The sequence below is a fragment of the Salvia hispanica genome, chromosome 4 (genome assembly GCF_023119035.1).
Source record: "Salvia hispanica cultivar TCC Black 2014 chromosome 4, UniMelb_Shisp_WGS_1.0, whole genome shotgun sequence".
In the NCBI taxonomy this organism is placed as follows: Eukaryota; Viridiplantae; Streptophyta; class Magnoliopsida; order Lamiales; family Lamiaceae; genus Salvia; species Salvia hispanica.
Genome location: NC_062968.1, coordinates 35,004,232 through 35,027,721, shown reverse-complemented (window position 1 = coordinate 35,027,721; position 23,490 = coordinate 35,004,232). Strand labels below are relative to the sequence as shown.

The following is a 23,490-nucleotide window of genomic DNA, read 5'->3' as shown; positions in this document are numbered from 1 at the left end:
TAGTTATATTTTTTATTCACTAAGTGATTTTTGAACTTTTGGTCCTTTTATTTTCATTTTACATATATGGTTATTTTAAATAAAGGGTGTTCTAACTAACTCTATTGTTAATTCATTTTCAGAAACCCTCAATTGGAAAGACACGACAGGAACAAATAAATGGCAAAGAAGACGTATATATATTGAATTACAATGAGTTGTTTAAGGCAGACCATGTGGGATTTGCACAATGCCAGTTTTTAATTTGCTACAACATTGTACAACCTTGCCTTCTTCTACCTCAATTCCCCATTAAAATAAATAATAAAGCAGTTTAATTTATGGTGTATATTCTATTAGCAAGATAGTTCTGTATTTGCGACTCACAGCTCATTTTTTGGGGGGAGTTAATGGAATTCAGACAAATGTTAGCTCATCTGATGTTGCAGTTTCTTCGAATTCAGTGGCTGCAAGAGCCTTCCGTAGCACCACCAGCTCTTCTCCCGCATCGCATATGTAGGCAGACGCTTGCCTACCAGACAGTGTCGCTCCTTCCATGCTATCAATGTAATCCTGTTAGCCCCAAAATGCCACAATATGAGATCATAACATTTGGAATTGTAGACAAGGCAAGCAACTCAGATCTCGAATTAATAAAGTTCGTCCGAGCTTGTTCATCGAAAGCTTGAGTTCTACACTAGTTAGCTCTTGAGCAACCTCATTTGATGAACTAGCTTGAAAATACCAAATACCAAAAACGAATTGTAAAATCCATCAACACACAACGAAAGAGGCCGACCTGTTTAGTGTAGGAGCCAGCCAGGAAGAAGTTCTTGATTGGCGTCTTCTGGTCAGGTCTGAATGGATCTTTACCGGGGCCTTCTCGATACAAGGACTGTGCAATTTTGACAACGGACGACCAGGTGACCTCCAGACCTTGGGCAGATGGGAACAGGTCCAAAACCTGAGGTCAAGAAGTCAATATCAGCAGGGCCAACATGATAACAAATATAGGTGGTGGCTAACCAAAAAAATAAAATTAAAGCTATTAGAAACAAATGGGATATGCCATAAAGCATAAAAGACATTGTAGGCTAACAAGCCTCTAAGTAGAATCAGGGTTTTCCAGTATACTGCGAATCAACTAGTCAAATATGTGATTTTTTATTTGGAAGTGAAAATCATTACCAGAGGCTAAAATCATTTATAGCTTTTTTCCTCAATAGTCAAAGGTTTCATCCAGTCAACTAGTAGTGTTTCTCAGTTGAGCTGAGCAGTGGAAGTAAGGCCTTACCTGCTTTGATACTCTCTCTATGATTTCCTTGTTCGGTAGTGACATGTAAGGGTCTCCAGGAGTAAGTACACACCTATTAACAGACACAACGTAGTGACCAGGCAGAAACCATAAGAAAAAGATTAACTTGTTTACATTATTCCTGTGCTCAAAGAAGGAAACATAAACAGCATTTTCTTACTGAAGCAATGAGCCTTGGCCCTCAAGGTAATAATCTGCTGGTGAGGACAGTGCAAGGTCAGAAAAACACGAAAAATCTGCATCCGGAGTGTAAAGTAGGTTGTCCAGGCCTGCAGCTTCCCTCAATTGCCTGACCACCTAACCGTTAAATCAAATTGACAGAAAAATAGATGCTCTTTGAAGAAAAGAAACTAAGAATGTTGTAGAAGCAGCTAATGCTCACCTTGAACGTTCCAAGTCCTTTAGCTCCGTGACCCAGCCATTATATCGCAGTTGCACAGTGACAACGGGTACCCCCACAAGTTTATAAATATTGTCAAAGAATTTCGAGTCCCTCCAGCTTTGGGGAAGCAATCTTTTAATTCCGGGGACATCACAAGCTGCAATCACAAAAGTTTTTATGGAATTTATCCCTCAAGATGGAAAAAGAGAAAAGAGAGAGACTGGCAAGTCCATGCCCACTAACCTGCTACATAAGCATCGGCTTTTATGATTTGCTTTTGAGTAGCCTGCGTAATAATATACCAGTTAATTAATCCTCATACTGCAAGTACTAGAAACTTACAATGATATTGCATCACTACGTAAGGACACAACCCTAGGGTCATTAGTGTACAACATTCATGGTGATGCACGGAATGCCTATGCTGTGGTTCTGTATGATTACTAAGGTTTTCATAAAAATACAGTGGATATGAATATGAACATTAATAGCAACACATATGATGGCTTTCCTAATTTCATCTCAAAGGACAACTCAAGAACAGAAAATACACAATCTTAATAATAGCAACTTTTTTCATTTAAATGTATCATGGTGGGCAGAGGGTGCCATGCCATTGCTTGGTAACTGCACCCTTTATGGAGTCAGGAATCACTTAAACAAAAAGTTAGGACAGGTGAAAATAGGTCGTCTGAATATAGATGCATGAACCTTGGAAATGGCAAGCCCCTTTACATATACACTTCCATCAGCAGCTTTATCATAAAGGATTTCTCTGCATCCCCACCTCAAATGAAACCTGGGTAGCATACGGATAAAAGAAGTTAATCGATAAACCAACCCAAGAACACTGGGTACATATAACTACCAGCATATATTTGTGGTCACCTGCCACCCTTTTCCAGGATATAGTTTTTTATTGGACCACTCAAATAAACATCTGGAGAACCTTTAAGCATGCGAAGAAGGGAGGCCTCGGTTTTAGTAGCAAAAAGTGAAAATATAGTGAGCATACAGCGTGCGCTAATATTATCACAGTCGATGAATCCCAGGGCATAAGCCACAGGATCCCACATCCTCTGGATGCTCTTGCGGGTCCCTCCTTTAGAAATGAACCAGTCCGAGAAGCTTATCTGTTGTATTACATAGCAAAGCAATTACTAGAAGCCAATATATGAAAGAAAGGATAAACTTAATCTAGCAACTTAAAATTTAAAACTAAAGGATAAATAACCCTTTCAAATTCTGCTTCACTGAATCCAGAATGAGATAGGCTTATATTACCAAACAAATTATGTATTCAACTTAATCCCTCTGTTGTTCGTTTTTCAATCTCCCCAAAAAAAATTATCACTCCTGTGCTCCTACTTCTACTCTTGATATGCAACTTCCTCACACACTCCACCAAGAAAATAGGAGCCAGAGTAAGGGAGAGAACACAAACATTGTCTAGATCACGTATGTTTCGCATAGCTCCATCTGGATCAACAAGAGCCCTTACAACTGGACTAAGGGCGAGAGCCACTGCATTTCTTGCTTTATCATAAGGCTGCACATAAGAGGGGAAACACATTTCAGAGGTTTCTTCAACTTCTAAGAAAGCAAAATACAGAAACAACAGTCTTCTTTCTTATTCTACCTACTGTTTTCATGCTAGTTTCATGATGGAAATCTAGCTAAAATCTGAAAGTTCTTTTCACCAGGACAAGTGGGCAATGTGCAATGATCAAGGTAAAAAGAACCCAGATGAGATACCGGTACCACTATGCCACACAATCCTACACCATAATACTGTTCCTTCAGTGAAACAGATAGACATGTATTCAGCAAGCACTGGGTACCTCAAGCTGATTTGTTGTCAGGAATGCATTAATTCCATGAAGTGGTGCTCCAACTGGGAAGCGAAAATCCAGTTCTGCAATTTGAGATGAAACAAAACATGCAAAGTTTTATACAGTTACATGATCCTCCGATTGCAAGCCTGTTTAAGCCCAAAATATGAACTGTCTAATTGATTTTTAAGCATATTGATCATACCGCCAATTTCACCGCCTTTGTTGACAAAAGTGTGAGTATGATCCTTCACAAGCAAATTTTTCTCAGCTCCAACCTGTGAAAAATTGGTAACAAATAAGTAGATCATCACGTAGAAACATGATTATATGTAATTTCAGGAAGACTCACTTCACATATATTTAAACAGACTATGTCTAATTTAGCTCGTTACACGAGCAAATCAACACCTATGTTTTTCCAACAAGGAGGAGCAAGTTGAGTTTACCTTTTTCAATAAACGAAACAGATTATTGTAGCATCCGAAGAAAACATGCAGTCCCATTTCAATGTGATTCCCCTTCTTGTCTACAAAAGAACCAACTTTTCCACCAATGAAAGACCTCGAATCATATATATCCACCTGCATTTGTATCCATGCTCATCAAACAACACATAAAACTATATTCCCTAAAACAAAAGTATGCATACTAACAAAGTGAAGAGCATATCGGTTATCAAAGCAGCAATTTACCTCATGGCCTTGGTCCAAAAGCTCCACTGCAGTCGACATGCCAGCAAGCCCCGCACCAATAATCGCCACTTTTAGCTTAGGGCCGCGGTAATGCTCAGGTTCCGGTGGAAACAAACCTTTTGGAGCTGCAAGGCAAAGAATCCACGTTTATTTCTAAAAGGACAACTCTCCCCAAACTCCCCCAAAATTAGACAGTATGACAAGAACAAAAATAACAAAATAAATAAATACAGATAGGAAGAGAGAGGGGGGGTGGAGATTAGTTGCTTTTCAATTTAGAAATGAAAAATCCAATGGACTTAATCGAAAATGAATGACAAAAACTAGAATCAAGCAATTCCCATTGAAACCAATTGGCAAGAAGCAAAGCGATCGGGATGAGCAGCTGGATTTCACCTACCATTAGTCCTCATGTCGGAGACATTGGAGTCCAAATCAGAGCGGATTGTGAGCCTACGAAATCTGTTGAGCTGTTTGGAGGATGAGGCAATACGGAAATCGGGGCGGCTCCCATTTGCCGGAAGGCAAATAGAAGCGGAAGCAGCAGCCATGCAGCAACTGTTGTTTGAAGTTGAATTGAGTTGAGAAGAGATTAAGAAAAGGAAGAGGGGTGAAGGGATTAGGCAGTGGGTTATTTATTGGGGGTATCTGAGAGAAGTAGATGCTGACGATGATGAAATTTGTCTTGATTCCAAACCCTTCCGCATTTTTGAGCTCTGCTAATTTTCTTCTTGGAATTAAACCAAATCGCCGTTTATTTATTTCGATGGCTGAATTAGTTGCACGTCGTTTCCACTTTCCATTGCCAAAATACACAGTGCGCCCAATAGCGATGAACACATAATAAAGTATTTTATTTTATTGTGATGACCTTTTATTTCACAGCATTTGCGCATCATAAATTTGCCGCAAATATTTAAGATCCTACTAGTACTTACTACCTCCATATAAAAAAAATACTCCTACCCATACAGAAATAGTATTTGCTAATACATAAACACTAATTTTGATAGATAATCTAAAATAGAAAAATATACTTTTTCCATCCGTCCTTAAATAAGAGTCACGTTTCTTTCCGCTATGGATTTTAAGAAATGTTAAAAAATATAGATTGAAGAAAGTTAGTAGAATATGAGTGTCCCTTATATATATTAGTAGTTAAATAATATGTGAGTGGATTGAGTTAAACCTCTTTGCCTTTTATTATAATTATGAACCGGGATTCCTATTATGGACAGACCAAAATAGGAAACGAGACTCGTATTCGCGAACATAGGGAGTAACTTGCATCGTCTATCTTAATCTTGAGACAATAGAAAAGACGAGTGAGACCATTGAATTGCATGTTAGAATATATGTTAGTGGAAAGAATGCTATATACATATGTATTGTACTATTTGCATGTATAGGTGACTTGGGGGAATTTATGTAGTTATAAATCTTCTCAAGACCAAGTCCTGAATTAAGATTATTAATTTCCACAGTATTTTTAGGCCCTACACTCTCTCCTTCATTTCCCACCAAAAATAAGTAAAATGCCTATTGATAGCGCATATATATCCATAGTGGCAGTTTCCCCACCTCAAATAAACATCCTATATAACCAACTTGAACAAGCTTAGTACATATATATCTCTTGAAATTGTAAATATAAAAAATTAAATTTGAAAAAATGGACCAAGAACAACCAATGAAGCATGTTCACGACACAGTTAGGGAATTAAATGCGCAAGAAGCGGCCAGCCATGACCAATCCACCACCCCTAATGCTCATACCAATGCGGTCGCTCACCAGAAAGATGCTGTCGGCGTTCAGGTACAAATTCAATCAATAAATGCAATATATTACTAGTATAACAAATTTGAATTGTTGATTAAACAATTTATTGATGAATTAGGGGATCCAATCAAGCCCACTAGTGTCACGGACGGATCAGCGAGGGGAAATCACCATCGGAGAAGCACTCGAAGCTACGGCTCTCACGGCGGGCCACCGCCCCGTCGACTACAGCGATGCCGCTGCCATACAGGCCGCGGAGGTCAGGGCAACCGGCCGTACCAACATCGTGCCAGGTGGCGTCGCTGCAGCGGCTCAATCCGCTGCCACTCGCAACGCTAGATTGCCTAATGATGAGGAGAAGACCAAACTCGGAGAAATTCTTTCGGTCTGTCCTCATCTCGTGTTTCACTATCATCAAATTAAATCAAATCAAATCAAATCGTGTCCATTGCATGGGTCCAAATTAATCAAATAAACACAATATCATGTTTAAATAAAACTATTACAACATTTATTATGAAAGTGCATAATTTTACAGGATGCAAGTTCAAAGCTACCTTCGGACAAGCCGGTGACGCGTAGAGATGCGGAGGGAGTGATCGGCGCTGAGCTGAGGAACGATCCAAACCTGTGCACCCGGCCGGGCGGTGTAGCGGCCTCCGTTGCAGCCGCGGCGAGGCTTAACCAGACAAATGCTTCTAATAATAATCAAAACAAAACCAACTAAACAAAACTTCTATTCTTTAGCCTTTTTTGCATTATTTTTGGTTATATATACTAACTCATTGTGTTGTCATTTGTTCAACTTAGAAATAAACTTATAAGTTTTCCAGGTCATCATTTACAAAGATCTTGTTTTCATTTAAGGGATTGTATATGTACATACACGTTATATTTGGAATTTGGCTTATTTTAATATAGTAGTACTCCATATATACACACCATCCTTGGCTTGTTCTTCCTCCTTTGTTCATCACTGTTTTGTAAGTTTTCTAATCGAACATCTTTTCTACGTATTGGCTAAGTGATTGTATTTATTAGTTAAATAAGATAAGAATTGTTTCTCTTCTACTTTGTATTGAGTGTTAACACAGACACAGAGTCAATTTGTCTTTTGCACTGCTTTTACCGATTGACAAAACCAGAATGTTGCATTTAGTTGATCTTTTAAAATCGGTGACTAATAAGATGCTACATATTTTGAAAGAAAATGAGAATTTCTTGAGAAATTATATTACTACTAGTTGGTATATAGTGTACATCTCATTATAATCGACATCAGTGATCTAGACATAAAAGCTAGTACTAGTATTTGATACATGTTCTTAAGTTCAAAACATGTTCCAGAAAAGAGGTTATGGAGTGGTTTATTTTCAATTCAAACGCTCAAAATATGTGTTTGTTTTCTTCATTTTCAAATGCTTCATCATTTCATAGAAAACCGACATGCAACCATTCATCTCTTGATAAATAAATCTCTATAAATACAAAAATATAACTCCATTCATGCAAACACAGAATATTTATTGCATGGCCATATTTACTAACCTAAATCTGGAATTAACAGAGTGCAAAGGCGGGTCAGTTAAGCAATATACCAACAATGCATATTATTACTATATCATTGCTAAACCAACCTACTATATTCACATTGACCAAAAATTAGAGTATATATTATGTTATTTAGTCTCTTGACATGTTCTAAAAGCACTGGAGCCTTGATCAGAAACCTCGTGTGGAAATATATATACTAGCAATATGCATAGGGTAGGGTCCTAACACTAGTTGAAGAGTTGACGGGAGAAGAGGAGACAATGCGATTATCGAAGCAGGGCGGTGACTAAGGTGGTGACGGCTGTTGACGGGTCTCGTTGGACTTCAACGAACGATTAGGGTGGTGATGAAGCTTCTTGGACATGTGTTGAGCAGCTCAACAGGAATGAGATAAATTAAAAAGATGTATACTATTCATATACATGATGAAAATGTAAATAAGAGAAGTTAAATGGGGATTATATGAATAATGAGTTGACGATGAATTCATTTTCTTGTCAAATAGGAGTATTTTCTTTTTCAGATATTTTATATTATGTTAATAATGAATTTGATGTGATAATAGTAGCAGCACAAGAGGAAGAGATGAGTAATCGGCACAGTAGGGGTTATCATTGTTCCGTTCGGGACATCGAATCGAGTGATTACTTTTGGTAGCTAGACAAGGTCATGAAAGACTCTATCGTGACTATTTTAATGAAATCATGTGTATCATGCAAATTTATTTGGTATAGATTTCCGAATATTCTATGAGATAGATCACAATACTAATTAGCTTCTTCAAAGATATACTCCTACTAGTCTACTACAACAATTATAGTACTAGAAGATGTAGGCTTCACAAAGATGTATATTGCCCTTTAGTTAAGTCTTTTGATTTGAATGTAAACTTCCAAACAATTTAGTATTCCTCCGTTCTACGCTTAATAAAGGCGTTTCATTTTCTACACTCGTTTTAATATTATTATTTTAAAACAAGTATAAAAAAATGAAATACCTCTATTAAGGTTGAACGGAGGGAGTATGTTGAAACTTGAATCAGAATTTTATATATTTTAATATTTTTTTCTTAATTATTAATGGAATTCATATAAACGCTTAAATGTGTCGGAGGTTGTTGAATGTGATTTCTGATTTTAACGGTTTGAAATAAGAAATTACTCCCTCCGTTCTTCTGTAGTAGAGACATTTTTTTTTCGCACATGATTTAATAAAAATTATTTTAAATGAGTTAAGTAAAAGAAGAATAAAGTAGAAATAAAAAGTAAAATAAAAAAAATAAAATAAGTACTAATTTTTTTCTAAAAAAGAAAGAAATCAGTCGGCCAGAATCACCTAAAAAGAGAAATGAATCAGGTAAATAATCAATTAATTGTGTTGATAAAGATTTGAGCAAGGAGGGTCCCAATTTCCCAATTAAGAATTTCCCACCATAATCAGTTTTCTGGTTACAATTGCACCCCTTGGCTTTCTGTATCTCAATCAATTATCATCGTAATCACATTCCCTCTCTATCTCTACCAATTACTGTTTCATTCATTCCCATGGCCTCTGCCCCAACCATTTTCCTGCAAGAACCCAGCTTTAAATGGAAACTCTCTCCTCAACTGCCCACCCTAAATCCATTCGCCCAAAATCACATCAAAATCCGCAAAAATTTGAAAAAACTCAGCATCAATTGCTTGTTCACCGGCGATTATTCTTCCACCGACCGACGCGTTAGCAGGAATGGATTCGCGGAGTTGGAAATCAAGCAAAACCCAGCTGAATTCGTGGCCGAAGCAATCAAGAGCATGCTCAAGGCGCTGCGGAAACCGGCGGCGGCTGCCGTGCTGGTGGGGCTGCTGCTGATGTACGATCCCAATTCGGCGCTGGCGGCCTCCGGTGGGCGGATGGGCGGGAGGTCGTTCTCCTCGTCGGCGCCGTCGCAGAGCTACAGCACGCCGCGGATGGGGGCGGGCTCGGGTTTCTCGTTTTCGGCGCCGTATTATGCGCCGTCGCCGTTTGGTGGGGTTTATGTGGGCCCCGCGGTTGGTGTTGGCTCCAGCTTTTCCCTTATTATGATCGCATTTGTTGCATTTGTGTTGGTGTCCGGTTTCTTGTCCGATGGCTCTCAGGGAAGTGTGCTCACAGCTACTGACAAAACTACTGTGCTCAAGCTGCAGGTATATATATGTATATACATAGGCTTGTATCACTTGATTTTACTGAGTTTTTATGGTATTTGTTGAGTTATTACTAGGTTTGTGGTGTCTAGAGTTCTTTCTTCTGGTTGTAGCTCCAAATTAGATATGTGATTTGGGTTTTGTGGAATGATTAAGGGTGAGTGGATCATGAGATGGTGTGTGAGGTTATGTTAATTGTGGTTGAAGTGTCTGTTGACCGCAATTCTCTGGATAAAATGAAATCCATTAAAAATAGTGTCTGGAAGTGGAATGTTCTGTGGACTGTGAATCACATATGGCGATGGGGTTTCATGTTTTTAGGTAACTGAGTGGTTGTATTATTGTTCGCTACTGCTGAGCTAGTTTACCATGTATATTTGGCTGCCTTTTCTGGAAAAGAAGCAGAAGATTGATTGTTCGCAGCCCATTAATGCGTAGAAAATTAGCAGAACATCCGCTAGTCTTTGATTTCGGTATAAATAGTTTCAGAAAATGAACCATAACATAATTTTCACCTTAGAGGAGTAACAGATTGAGTTTGAATCATCTGAGCCTATGATTTGTGTAATGACTTGGGTTTTAAGTGATTGTGATTGCTTTCTGAATTATGCTTTTGGCTCCCAATTTATATCCTGAACACTTAGATGAGTAATAGTCTTCATCAGGATTACTTTATACTAGTATATTAGTTTGTGCTTGTTTATAAGGTTCGATATTACCTTTTCCTGCCACAAAACAATTTAAAAGAAACACACTGTTGATAAAAACCTTTTTCTGAACAAGAATAACTGTTATCCTGTCTTGTATTTCCTCTATTCTTTGAGTTTCATTACAAGTTTACATGCCTTTGTGAATATTCAAGGTCGGACTGTTGGGCTTAGGAAGGTCACTCCAAAAGGATCTGAACCGGATTGCTGAAATTGCAGATACATCCACCTCTGAAGGTCTACACTATGTGTTGACAGGTAAGATGCCCCATCAGATTGTAGTTGAGTTTAATATGAAGAGTACTCCCGTGATCACTGACTGAAACTAAATTGAATATGATAATAATCCCTCTCTACATTGCATTTCTCTTGCCTAGCCTGTAGTTATCAAAGAGTGAAAAAAATGAAGGTACCAACTATTTTAGACCTCCACTAAGATTGTAATAGGTGGTAATACTCTTAATTCAACCAACCCGGTGAACATCGTAGGCCTCCCACTAAGATTTCTACCTAGTTTTTTCTTCATTCTTTCTTTCTTTTCTTTTTTATTTTTTTTGTGGGTGGTGAATGACCTCTGTTGCTTATGATCTATTTTTTGTTGCAGAGACAGTACTAGCTTTGCTTCGGCATCCTGATTATTGCATTTCTGGCTATTCATCTGTAAGTCGCACAATCCCCTGTTCTGTTAATCAATTGCATATTCTTTTTTGAACAATGGATCTTCGACATTACATGGTAACAATATTTGATTCATCTCTAAGCCGTTTTGACATTTTGTGATTCATCTACCAACAGTGTAGCCATATCTGATCCTATCCAAACATAAGTTTTCTTAAGTTAATCAGATAATCATAATATTTACATGTGGGTCCACAGCCTTGATGCTCGTAGACAGCTACACCTCAGTTACAGCTTTGTATTACTATGTGTATTCTCTATATCCATATCAAATCCACTGCTATTACATGTGGATGGAGGACAAGTTCTTCTGTTTTATGCATTGGACTATAATTATAGGACTCTTTTAAGTCGGCCTCCTAAAATGCAGGTTGATGTAAAGAGAAGCATGGAAGAAGGGGAAAAGAAATTCAACCAATTATCTATTGAGGAACGCGGCAAGTTTGACGAGGAGACACTTGTCAATGTCAACAACATTAAAAAGAAAAGCTCGACTGTCCTGCGAGCAGGTGGATTTAGCAATGAGTACATAGTTGTAAGGACTCCAAATCTCTGACTCGATACCATTACTCGCTAACTGGGTGGGTTTAGCTGATATATTATCAGCTTAATGTGTGAAGTTACATGCACACTTCAGTACATGGTTTTCTAAAGAACCTACTATTTTTTACTGTTCAATGGGGGTGTTATGCTAGAGAGTAAAGACTGTTTTTGACATCAATATATGCACTTCCTAGTGAAATACTTGCCTATATATCTCCACTAGTTTCCACAATGAAAACTGATCTTCGTGTGGCACTTAAATGTAAGGTCTGTCTGCTTGCCCAAGTAGGTACACCTTTTATGTATTTCCCAGTGAAAAATATTGTAGCGAGACTCAAGGTGGCCTGTGTCAAACCTTTTCCTGTTTCATGGCACATTTCGTCGTAACTAATTATGCATAACATTGGAAACATTTCAGATCACAATCTTGGTGGCTGCTGAAGGAGATCACAAGTTGCCGTCCATTAACAATAGCAAAGACTTGAAAGAAGCTCTGCAAAAGCTGGCATCTATTCCATCAAGTAGAACAATGGTATGTCACTCATTGCCTTGTTCTAAACTGCAACTTGTGCTTACTTTCCTTTGCCTAACTTGTATTCTGTTTTGACCAGGCTGTCGAGGTCCTCTGGACCCCCCAAAATGAAGACGACACTCTATCAGAACGAGAGCTGCTGGAAGACTACCCCTTGTTGCGGCCTCTTTAAGAGATGGAAACTATCCTGCATCTTCTTCCTTGTTACAAAGAGTCTAGTATCGAACTGCCTTAAATAAATGCTGCGCCTTTCGATCCAGAACAGGAGAGAGCTCGAGCAAGATGAAAAAGTTCAAACATGTATATATATGCTTGAAGCGAGCTTCTTGTGCAGCATTTTGGCCTCGAATGTTTTCCTTTAGTTCTTATAATTCTAATACAAATTCAGAAGCTTGTTGCCTGTAGTCCGGTATATCTTCTTGCACGGGCTCAAATCGGTTAAGTAGCTTCTTGTGTAGCATTTAGGCCTCGAATGTTTTCCTTTAGTTATTATAATTCTAATACAAATTCATAAGCTTGTTGCCTGTAGTTCAGTGTATCTTCTTGCACGGGCTCAAATCGGTTAAGTTAATTGAAGTATGAGAGAACTTCCACACGAGGATATGATCAATGCGCACGAATTAATGCTGATAACTTGGTTTTTTTTAAGGAAATCTTACAATGTTGATAACTTGGTGACAAATCTTACAAGTTGATAAAAGCCTACAGACTTTATCGTAATTATTATTATTGTTCTGAAAACACAACGGAAATGCGAAAATTAAGAAAATAAAGACTGAATTCTTCCTTATTAGTTTGTGGAAATAATTTTCTAATATAGATTTAAATATTAACAACATGAGTATAAGAACGGAAAAGTGCAAGATTAAACAAAACAGATGAGTTCTATTAAAATGCAACTAGATAAATTCCATATGTCAAAATTTCAAAAATCCAACAGGTGAAAGCAAATAAAGTAGAGTTCAATAAGGGGGTCCTTGACAAGAATGTTGAATCAAGCCTTGAGCTTGCCAAAGAGCTTGGCTTTCTCCTCTGTTGTCTGGAAGCGGCCATGACCGAATTTGGAGGACGTATCAATGAACTTGAGCTTAATCTCCTCCAAAGCAACCCTAGAAGTTTGTTTCAACAGTGACTGCCTCAAAGTGACAACACGCTTCTTTGGCCCAACACAGCCGCCTTTAATCAGGAGATAATCATCCTTCACCACACCATAGTGCGGAAACCCACCCATCGGTGTAATGTCCTTTTCAGTCCTACATTATCCACAACACATTACAATAAAATGAGAATTTGTTCATTCTGAATACATAAAACCAAGACCATGGAGGAGTAAATGCTGACCTGTCAAACTCAGTCATGGCAGAATGAGACTCTTGACCAGCCTTTCCCAATTTGTAGATCTTCTTGTTCAGTTCTGTCCTGTGATGGTATCCATTTTGCCCAGCTCGAGCAACAGTAAACGATACCCTTGCAGGATGCCAAGCACCAATGCAAGCTACCTTACGAAGCCCACGGTGTGTCTTACGAGGAAGGCGGGTAACACCCCATCGGGTGACTACACCCTCATATCCTTTACCCTTCGTCACTCCAATGATGTCAATCATCTCATCTTTCTGGAAAACAGCATCAACAGGAACTTGCTTCTCAAAAAAGCTATATGCATAATCAACCTTTTTTGCAATATCACCGCCATTGACTTGAATCTCCATCACATGAGCTTTCTTCTGCTTAAGTCCTTTCATCTTTCGTATCTGGAATGCATCAAACACAGCAATTATAGACAGTGTAATCAAAGCTGGCAGTACAAAACCAACATAGAAGGTTGCATATGATCAGTTTTACATAAACTAAACAATGGCCAGGGAAAAACCTGTGTATGAACCAAAACCCGAATGACAGTGCAGTATTTCTTCATTTTATCCAATTGTGCCTGGATGTCCTTCTTGCCCTCTTCACTATCAAACTTCTTTGAATACTTTGTGAAAGCCTTCTTTTTCGAGTTGCACCAATTTTTATAAAACCTCCTCTTAACCTCCTCACTGAGATGTTGTGCCCACACAGTATTCAAGCAGCGGAGACCTCTTGGAGTTTTGACATATCCAACAACACCAACAACCACAATTGGTGGAGTTTCTATTATAGTAACAGCTTCACAAGTCTCTTTCTTGTGTAGTTCTGGTCCAGACAAAGAAATTGAAAATAAATTTTCATCACAAACAGAACCAACAAAAAAATAGAAATAATATATAAAAATAAAAGAATAAAATTCTGAACATAAAAGAATTAGTAATATGAAAAAGAAATTAAGAAGCTACAATTATTACTCAGCTATACAAGATAATTGCAAACTATATAAGCCAGAAGCTACCTAATAACTTCTAATGTAAATGACACAGCTATACAATGCATTATCAGCAATAAAAACAAGAAGAGCATAAATATTACTCACTTGATCCGGGCTTTTCAACTTCACGAACAATGTGTGTCATACCAGATTTGTATCCAAGGAAAGCAGTCAACCTGCATTCTTGTTTTGGATTGTCCTTAGGAAAGGCCTTCACTGTAGAAAGACATTTGAGAAAAGGGTATTAGAAAACTAGAAAAATATATTAAAAATGAAAGATATTGGAGTTAGAAAGAGATGATAAAAATTATTCAACTTAGAATTAATTTAAAAGAATGAATCATATGCCATGTTATAATTACATGTATAAATCACAACTTCAATCATAGATTCACAAGAGAGGATCAATTGTAGAAAGAAATTCCTTACAACCCAAAGTAAATGATAAACCATTGTCATCACAATATAACCATCTGAGAAGAAAGTGTGAAATTGTTTTTTAGCAAGAACAATGTGATACGCATGAGGTTTTTTGCGGCACTAATTATCCGTTACTAACCAAAGTATAGGCAACTAAGTTAGTGAGTTAACAATTAACAATTGCAGACCTTTTCCTCTGTGACGAGAGGCCCTTTTCCTTGGTAGAAACCCCAATGATCCATGTCTTGGATGCTCAAACTTTCTATGAGACATTGTTCCTTGAAATCAGTTAAAATCTGCAAAACTCATGCAACTTTAGCTCAGTCACAACAAACTATCATAACATAGACCAACACAACATCACTGCCACCAAGAACAAAATCAATCACCGAAAAGATTGTATACTTAATAAGAGAATTAACAATAAACCTGAGACAGCTTATTGTACTCTTGTATCCATGCAAAACGTACACACCGAAAATATCAGAATATCTACAAAGGAAAATGAACACAACACATAAAACAGAGAGTAGTTCTCTTTCACATAAGAAGGATAGAAACAGAGAACATTTATATTACACACCATGACTAAAGAACACTGGAGCGCTAAAGTTCCATGTGAATGACAAGAAATATTCCCAAACCAAAGGCCTATGGCAGTGATTAACCATGCCAAATCTCTTGCTCATGTGTATTTCTTCCCAAATATCCCAAAGTGAGGATATTGGCGAAACAGAGCTATTTTGAGACTCCAGCCTTGATTATACGATTAAGATTGGGAGTGCTATTCAGTCATCACATCAGAATTTAGCAACCACAGAACGTCCATCAGGATCATGATATATAAAATATTCAATCACTTTACAAACACTGTCAGGTAAGGGTAGATCTCAACAGAACAATTTGAGCAATCTACCATATCATATCGACACTTAACGAATTTCAACATACATCTATTCAACAGAAAACACTCAGACTAGCTGGGAACTGAAATCGCATCCAAAACATGTTTGACGTGGAATAAACGTAACAAATCTGCGGCGTAAATCAATGAAATAAAAGTGACCAGCACATGATTCAGTAGTAATCACGCAATTCATCCACATAAAAACATCGAAAATGGAAACTGATACAGAAATGTCAGCAGCATATAAAGCTATGGTAAAGAGAATTTAAATCACGCAATTCCTCCACATAAAAACATCGGAAATGAAAAGTGATAGAGAAATGCTAGCAATATGCACAGCTATGGCAAGGAGAATTTAGGGTGTATCCGAATGAAACCTTAGCGCCGCAGCTATAGTTTGTATTCTGTATACCGAAGCTGTATATTCGAGTTTCTTTTATAAAACTGTTGAGGTAAACGAACGGCGGAGATTCGCAGACACTATTCTGCTAGCCGTCTGATCAGATCTCGTTATGCCTAGGGTTTCTCGCGGACATTCGAGCCATAGGCCCATTTTATCTCCTCATTGGACATATATGGGCTTTTGAACAAGCTTGTCCTACTTATTCTCAATTCGGATCCTGTATTACATATAGCATTAGGATATCTATTTATATCTATCTATATCTATGCTAATATAAAATGCGACTTTTGGGCCATTTTGAATAGTCATTTTATACCCGGGATGTAAATGCAATTTAAAATATTATATCTTCCACTTTGGAAACTCATTAAATTTCGAAAGACAATTTGAAATTCACCCGACCGTTTCTATCTTCAAATATAAAAATTGATTATGAATTAATTGTCAAAATTATCCACTCTCTACAGTTGTAATGATCATTCATCTCAGGATCCAAAGCCTCTATTATAAGCATTTTTTGAAACTGTTATTGCATTTATAATTCAGCCATGCATATTTGTAACGGCCACTTATTAAGAATTTGTAATCATCCACAATTGTATATGGGCAACTATTTTTCTGACTTTAGTTTGAAATAATAAAGTTAAAACATATTTTATCCTATTCAAATGAAAAATATGAATACCAGTTATAAAATATAGCATTTTTATCCTATTATATGGTTGATGAAAATTGCATTTAGCGTGAATAAAATTGTACTAATTTTTGTAGCACTTGCATTTCATAGATGTAGTCAACGATAGTTCAATATAAATTTATTGCTACTAATCTTGCTACAATTCCATACATTTATGATAATTTGCGTTTCATAGATGTAGTCATTGATAATTCAATATAAATTTATTGCTACTAATCATGCTACAATTCCATACATTTATGATAATATTTCTTTTATTTTTTTGTCTATAAATATTTATCACTTGTTATCTTATACCTCACTTTCTCATTGCCTTTTCTATTGCATATTTTCAAAATGGTTCTATACCAAATTTGCATGCAAAAGAACAATTGATCATTTTTGTTCTAAGTAAGGTCACTAATGAATTTGCTTATTTAAAGGGGAAATCTATTGAGGATGTTCAGTAGCTTGAGGTAATTTTTACGTTTTTATTTGTTGATTTATTCTGCGATGATTTCTTTTGGAATATATTTTGTTCTATCTAAATATATCCATTTCTCTTTGAATAAAAATTGTTGGTTTTGAATAAAAATTGTTGGATATTTGTTCCAGGAAGGGTTGTATTGGATTTTTGGGAAGATTGAAACTGTAGAATGCCATTACAGAATGTGGTTCTATATGGTATGCAAAAGATCCGTTAAAAGGACGATGGAGGTTGAGAATATGTTGATTGATCGAATTTCCTTGCCAGGGTATGATATTTCTGACGGTATAATATCGTTTTATATGTTTCAATGTTTTGTAATTGTGAGTTATTTGTGTTCGTGTATTTTAATTGACGAAGCTTGGAGACAAACCAAATGTTGTCGGCTTAGAATGTGTTTGCCATGATTTAATATATGTGTTTTGCCGTTCCTTATCTTATTAGGATTTTTTGGTTATTTATATGAATCCAGTTAATACATTTGTATGCATATATAAAATGTGAATTATTTACTAGTTAGGAGAAATATAATATTATTAAATTGTGAAATTGGTGCATTACTTATTCATTAGATAGAAATGGTTGCTCATTCTATTTTCTAAAAGTTATTATACAGTATAATAGTTTATATAATTGAATTCTTAACTTTATTAAACATGTAACACCTAATACTCCTAATTTTATTTCCATTTTGGACTACCAAAATTGTTGTTTCAAAATTTATTTTGACTAATTTGTAGGGTAATATTATGAAAGTTGAAAAGTTTTAAAATTTCATATCATAAATGGAGGAAATTGAAAGATTTTAGAATAGCCCCCAATTCATTGTTTAGACTATAAATATGTGATAGTTGATAGTTTATAATTCACTCAATGTTTTATTTTTTGCAAAAAATATGCTTGATTTTAGGTATTCTTCTTAATTCTCAACCATATTATTTTTGCTTTTAGAATATATTTATACATTATTATTGTTATTATGACATAAGTCCATGTTCCCATCAAACAATTTTGTAAATTAGAATCAAATTTAAATATATGTGTTTATAACATGTACATTGTTAATATGTGTTTACTGTTGTTATATTTTGTTTAAAGTTTTTATATCGATGGAGGCAATCTGACATGATGGAGAAGCTGACACTGACACGAGACGATGAATGAAAGTGCTGGAGATTATGACTGAAAAAGGTGGGGCTATTGGAAGAGTACTTGGAATAGAAGAGAGGAGATGATAAGGCTAATTTCATGCATCGGTAATGTGCGAAAAATGTTATAATTTGCTGGGTCTAACACGTTTCCTAAGCCAGGTGTGTGAAGAAAATCGCTAGATCAAGGAAGTACTGAAGGAGATGGTCTAGCGAAGGAAAGGAACGAAGTGAGCAGGATTTACAAGGAAAATTGGCGTGACAGAGGAGTCTACAGCTGAGGGCAACAAAGTCTTATCTATACCTCGCTGGGCCCACTCAAACGCCTATATATATAGAAGAGCATGCAACGCAAAAGGGAGATAGTTTTTTTTTACTCTTCTTAGCTCACACACTTTACACACACTTGGGAATATGGTCTAGCGAAGGAAAGGAACGAAGTGAGCAGGATTTACAAGGAAAATTGGCGTGACAGAGGAGTCTACAGCTGAGGGCAACAAAGTCTTATCTATACCTCGCCGGGCCCACTCAAACGCCTATATATAGAAGAGCATGCAACGCAAAGAAAAAAAAGGCTAGATAGTTTTTTTTACTCTTCTTAGCTCACACACTTTACACACACTTGGGAATGGATCTGGGGTGGTCGTGATCGGAAGGGTACTTTCTAGAAAATCGCGTGTTTGGCAACACCGTCCGAGTGAGGGCGAAGATACAATTACCTTTAATTTCAGTTGTTTTTGCTTGTTTCACCGTCGAACTTCACTTTTGGGAGTCGACCTTGATGTTGATGATGCTTAATTGTTTTACCGTTCGTGGATCTGCGTTTAGCGGTTAAATTTCAAGTCATTTTGCATAGATCTCTCTGTTGTTAGCTTATTTCTTCAATTGTTATGTCGATCTCTGTTTATTTTGATGTTGAGGTGTTTGATGTGGAATTTGGTGACAGATCTGTGGTTGTTTGAGTATTCGGAGTTCTTTTTTTTTAAAAATCTGACGTGATGGAGAGTTTCTGCTGTTTGGAGTTCATGTCGGACGCTTGGATCCGGAGTGGATTTAGCGTCTGAGGTTGGATTTGACGTGTGGAAAGATAGTAGTTCGATAGATCTTGTTTTTTTTCTTCTTGGTTTCTATTTTACTTCGTCTAGGGTATGCAGATCTGTTAAGTTCTTCGTTTATTATGCATAAATTTGATTTCAAGTCAGTAGCTCTGTTTTTATTTTGCTCATGTTGCTTTTCTTAAGAAGTTTTACGCAATTTTGGTTGTAGAAGACGATGTCACTGTCAGTCGGTACGAGAGTTAGTTATTCTGCCAACTTTTCGAGTCGTATCTTGCTTTTTCAGACATGGTCCCCACAGTAGGTTTATTTCCTAGGTCTAGCTGTTAGTTTAAGAATTTTTAAAAGTTTCCAAGTCAAGTTAATTTTGATTTTCCTCAACCCAAGAAAATGCGTGGCAGCAGCCAACACCAAAAACACTCCCAAATCCTTGAACATGAGTATTACGCATCCTTCTCTGTGGGATCGATCCCTACTTCCCTATACTAGGTTTAGTAAAGTGGTTGAGGGTTTTTTGAAAGAAAAAGTGCTTCTGTGTGTCCGACGACCGGGATTCCTCGCGACCACGAGTTCCTAGACCGAGTGATCTAGTGGACTTGTTGGATCTAGGGAACCTGTTATTTCCTATTTGAACACGTAGACCGAGAGAACCTTTCAAGTGGCGCCGTTGCCAGGGGATGGATGGCGTTTGTTGTTATTTCATTTAAGGATTTGGTGTAAATATTTTAATTTATGTTATTTCCTTTTCCCTTGACAGTTTATGAGAGCAGGCTTCCAATCTGGAAGTTGGGCAAGCTCATTTGGATCAGGGAGTGGCCAGTACGAGTGGCGAGTCAAGGAATCTACATCTACCATCACCACTAGATCAGGATTGAGAACGGATGATCCATTCCCGTTCGAGTCAGAGAGTGAAAAGGAGTGGAATTCGTCGACCGAGGAGAACCCAGGATCGTCAACAGAACCAGAGCATTCCGAGACCGAGGAGGAGGAAGACCCGAATATGGCCCATCTAGTAGATCCCGATCCGGAGATAGGGTCGCTCACCGCTCATCTTGACGGTGAACCCGCTCACGCTATAGTCTCGAACCCACGCCGGAGGTCAATCGACATCAAAACAAATGTGCTCGGAGTTCTGCCCACGTTCTCTGGACGAAGGAACGAATGCCCTTATGAGTTTTTAAATGAATTCAGCAAATTGTGTAGCATTCAAAAGCGACCTAATGAGGCGACGGAGGAGGACTACCGTCTGCGTGCAATACCGTTTGCCCTCAAAGGGGAGGCGAACACTTGGCTACTAAGGCTTCCGCCGGACTCGATCAATACGTGGAAGGATTTCAAACTAGAATTTCTGGACTATTTTTTCCCATCCAACAAGATGAACGCTCTGAAAAAAGAGATCCAGGAGTGCAAGCAGGAGTATGATGAGTCCCTTAGTTCTTACTGGTCTCGGTTCAAGGGATTGTTGGATGCTTGTCCTTATCAACGAGAGCAGCCACGAACTTGGACCGATTTTTCCTACATCAAATCAAATCAAACAGATGAGTAAATGAATATCCTAAATCATTATTAATACAAATACATTACATTACGTAAAAGGAGCTGGATCCTAGAGGATCCACTTTTCAGCACAACATTTAATGCTGCATTTAATATCTGGCAGAAGAATCATAGCTCTGCTGACAAAAAATATATTTGGCAGAAGAATGTCAGCCAACTTGCTTTCCTTACACATATATACCACCGTCACTTTCACTGCCCCACCCTTTCACAAACAAAATACTCACCTCTAAAAAGGCAACAAGAATCCTTCTACCACAGCAAGGAAAATGACGTTTACATTAGAAGAAAATCCAGCTTACAACAAATCTTCTCTTTTCCACATCACAACAAGGTGAGTACCAAAAATCCTTACTTTCCTCCCCATATTCACAACATGACATATAGGTTTCAGCATGACATATAGACCAAACATGTCTCTGCCAGAATACAAACTTAGTATCTTGCAAATATGTAGAGCACTAATTTGGCATCTATGAATATTTTACACATAGGCAAATATGTCTCTGCTCAAGATACAAATTTTAGTATCCAACATGTTGCACATAGGTATAAAACAACCTCCGTCCAAAATGCTAAATTAGTATCCGATGGAATTGCGTATATGCAAATTTAGCACCTCAAAAACTTAGTTGCTAACTTGTGTGTCTAAATTACCCTCCCCAACGTGAATAAGGAGAATGGCGGCTTTCAAACGAAATTGGGTGAAGAATTAGGCGCTAACTTGCTGCTGATTCCCGCCAAAGCTCTCCAAATTCCTCTGAGCTTTAGCATGTACTTCAAGATGCCATCCTGTGCTCGGGCCATCTTCTTCCGACGCGCCTGGTCCGTTGTCAAGGATACAACCTTATGCTTCTCTTCAAGCTTTTGTCTTTCCTTCATCCTCTTCAGCCTCACATGATCCTTCCACATTCTCTTCTCCAAATCCTCTGCATCAATCTCTTCATCACTCACATCTTTCTCCTCTATCAATCCCTGACCTCTTATCTCATCAATTTCAATATCCGAACTGTTGCAAAAAGCATCACAATCAACTAATCAAGACACATGATTTAAACCCTACATGATTGCTCAATATAAGAAAGCATCACAATCAACAATTACAAGATTCTATGCTTATTTCCTAATCAAGTAAAAATAACTCTACTCTGGGATGATGCCATACACAAACCCACGAGCCTTGCAGACATCCATGAGCTTTAGCATGTACTTCAAGATGCCATCCTGTGTTCGGGGGTCTTTCCTCGATCCTCTTCTGTCCTTTTTTCTGCCGGGGGTCTTCCATCCTGAAAATGGAAAGTCGGGAACTTAATAACGAAGGGGCAATGCGATGCATTCAAGGGCAGTATCATTGCAGTTCAACAACCAAATAAACATAGGTATATCAGCATCAAACAAGCATGAAACCGAATTTCGTTAGAATGCTTAGTGGCTGCCTTAAATCAATTATTCAATCCTAATCTCCAACCATGTGCTTATGCCCAAATAGCAGAATGCAGGAACTATACATGCGGGAAGAATTTTAATCAAAACAATCCCAATTTACAGCAATCAAGACACAAGGCAACGTCTACACCACACATATCACGAGTATACAGTACTGCCCCATCCTACGGGGAGCAATTTCCTCCAATCGTTCCTAATTTCCACAAATCCGCAATGACAGCAACATCACAACCCCCAATTTGAGTGTTCAAACACTGCAAGTCGGACTTGCACAATGTAATCTATACACTCAGTCGAAAAATTGTTCAATTTTAGTCCAATTTCATACATCAACAACAGAATCCGACTCATACAAACCAGATTATACCAAGAAAATCAATATTTTCGACATACCCGGATGATTGTAGAGCGAATACACCGGAATTGAAAAGAGGCGGTAACCGGAATACAGTTTCGGCCGACGGCGGTAACAACGGAACCGTTGCAATTTCAGAGGGTAATTTGGTATAATTGCACTGCAGAGCTCCGTTATCGGCCGATTCGGGAAAACAATACCACTCCCACCGCTGATTCGATTAGCATACGAGCGCTGATAGTAGTATGTACACGCTTGAAACCCGGTTGGATTAACACGGGTCGGCCGATTGGGGGTAGCGCTACCAAACGGGAGAATAGGCCGATGGAAGAGGTGTTTCACGGCTAATGAGGGCTACCACCCGCGCCCTAAGAAAATATATTGTATAACCTTTGAAAAATCTCAAACCCTAAGGACAGACACATTGTCCATTTAAGTATGCAGTAACAAATGTCTCACGAGTTGACAATAAATAATCTTAAATTTATAGGATAAAATTGTTAAGTAAATCACGAAAGATGGTCAAATTT

At 37.7% G+C, this 23,490-nt stretch overlaps 4 protein-coding genes across 5 annotated transcripts; 2 read left to right on the top strand and 2 right to left on the bottom strand.

The window, feature by feature from the left end:
* Window positions 1-156: 156 nt before the first annotated feature.
* Window positions 157-5,027, bottom strand: LOC125223442 (zeta-carotene desaturase, chloroplastic/chromoplastic-like). The gene is made up of 14 exons (XM_048126593.1): window positions 4,604-5,027; window positions 4,204-4,328; window positions 3,958-4,092; window positions 3,714-3,786; window positions 3,518-3,591; window positions 3,121-3,225; window positions 2,565-2,809; window positions 2,388-2,475; window positions 1,920-1,962; window positions 1,677-1,833; window positions 1,455-1,583; window positions 1,274-1,346; window positions 779-943; window positions 157-552 (listed from the first exon to the last, which is right to left on the bottom strand). The coding sequence occupies exons 1-14, from the start codon at window positions 4,752-4,754 to the stop codon at window positions 397-399; spliced, it is 1,719 nt and encodes a 572-aa protein (XP_047982550.1). The 5' UTR covers window positions 4,755-5,027; the 3' UTR covers window positions 157-396.
* Window positions 5,028-5,815: 788 nt separating this feature from the next.
* On the top strand, window positions 5,816-7,052 carry LOC125217861 (late embryogenesis abundant protein 47-like). Its single transcript, XM_048119424.1, has 3 exons — window positions 5,816-6,019; window positions 6,102-6,368; window positions 6,522-7,052. The coding sequence occupies exons 1-3, from the start codon at window positions 5,876-5,878 to the stop codon at window positions 6,708-6,710; spliced, it is 600 nt and encodes a 199-aa protein (XP_047975381.1). The 5' UTR covers window positions 5,816-5,875; the 3' UTR covers window positions 6,711-7,052.
* Window positions 7,053-8,993: 1,941 nt separating this feature from the next.
* Window positions 8,994-12,690, top strand: LOC125218590. The gene is made up of 6 exons (XM_048120287.1): window positions 8,994-9,702; window positions 10,565-10,667; window positions 11,014-11,069; window positions 11,458-11,622; window positions 12,049-12,162; window positions 12,242-12,690. Exons 1-6 carry the CDS (start codon window positions 9,082-9,084, stop codon window positions 12,332-12,334), a joined length of 1,152 nt encoding a protein of 383 aa, XP_047976244.1. The 5' UTR covers window positions 8,994-9,081; the 3' UTR covers window positions 12,335-12,690.
* Window positions 12,691-13,027: 337 nt separating this feature from the next.
* Window positions 13,028-16,323, bottom strand: LOC125218589 (60S ribosomal protein L3). 2 transcript variants are annotated; one of them, XM_048120285.1, is made up of 6 exons: window positions 16,211-16,323; window positions 15,115-15,222; window positions 14,612-14,722; window positions 14,033-14,337; window positions 13,504-13,913; window positions 13,028-13,415 (listed from the first exon to the last, which is right to left on the bottom strand). In XM_048120285.1, the coding sequence occupies exons 2-6, from the start codon at window positions 15,197-15,199 to the stop codon at window positions 13,157-13,159; spliced, it is 1,170 nt and encodes a 389-aa protein (XP_047976242.1). In that variant the 5' UTR covers window positions 15,200-15,222; window positions 16,211-16,323; the 3' UTR covers window positions 13,028-13,156. The 2 variants fall into 2 exon arrangements, with proteins under 2 accessions (XP_047976242.1, XP_047976243.1); XM_048120286.1 differs by lacking the exon at window positions 16,211-16,323 and adding an exon at window positions 15,356-16,153.
* Window positions 16,324-23,490: the final 7,167 nt, after the last annotated feature.

Coding starts and splice junctions, on each gene's coding strand:
- LOC125223442 (XM_048126593.1), bottom strand. CDS start 4,754: ATGGCTGCTGCTTCCGCTTCTATTTGCCTTCCGGCAAATGGGAGCCGC. Junction 3,787..3,957: donor TGTTTCGTTTATTGAAAAAG/GTAAACTCAACT, acceptor AATTTTTCACAG/GTTGGAGCTGAGAAAAATTT. Junction 944..1,273: donor TAGAGAGAGTATCAAAGCAG/GTAAGGCCTTAC, acceptor TCTTGACCTCAG/GTTTTGGACCTGTTCCCATC.
- LOC125217861 (XM_048119424.1), top strand. CDS start 5,876: ATGGACCAAGAACAACCAATGAAGCATGTTCACGACACAGTTAGGGAA. Junction 6,020..6,101: donor AAGATGCTGTCGGCGTTCAG/GTACAAATTCAA, acceptor TTGATGAATTAG/GGGATCCAATCAAGCCCACT. Junction 6,369..6,521: donor AACTCGGAGAAATTCTTTCG/GTCTGTCCTCAT, acceptor ATAATTTTACAG/GATGCAAGTTCAAAGCTACC.
- LOC125218590 (XM_048120287.1), top strand. CDS start 9,082: ATGGCCTCTGCCCCAACCATTTTCCTGCAAGAACCCAGCTTTAAATGG. Junction 10,668..11,013: donor TCTACACTATGTGTTGACAG/GTAAGATGCCCC, acceptor TTTTTGTTGCAG/AGACAGTACTAGCTTTGCTT. Junction 11,623..12,048: donor TTAGCAATGAGTACATAGTT/GTAAGGACTCCA, acceptor GAAACATTTCAG/ATCACAATCTTGGTGGCTGC.
- LOC125218589 (XM_048120285.1), bottom strand. CDS start 15,199: ATGTCTCATAGAAAGTTTGAGCATCCAAGACATGGATCATTGGGGTTT. Junction 14,723..15,114: donor CTCTCGTCACAGAGGAAAAG/GTCTGCAATTGT, acceptor GTCTTTCTACAG/TGAAGGCCTTTCCTAAGGAC. Junction 13,914..14,032: donor GGGTTTTGGTTCATACACAG/GTTTTTCCCTGG, acceptor GATGCATTCCAG/ATACGAAAGATGAAAGGACT.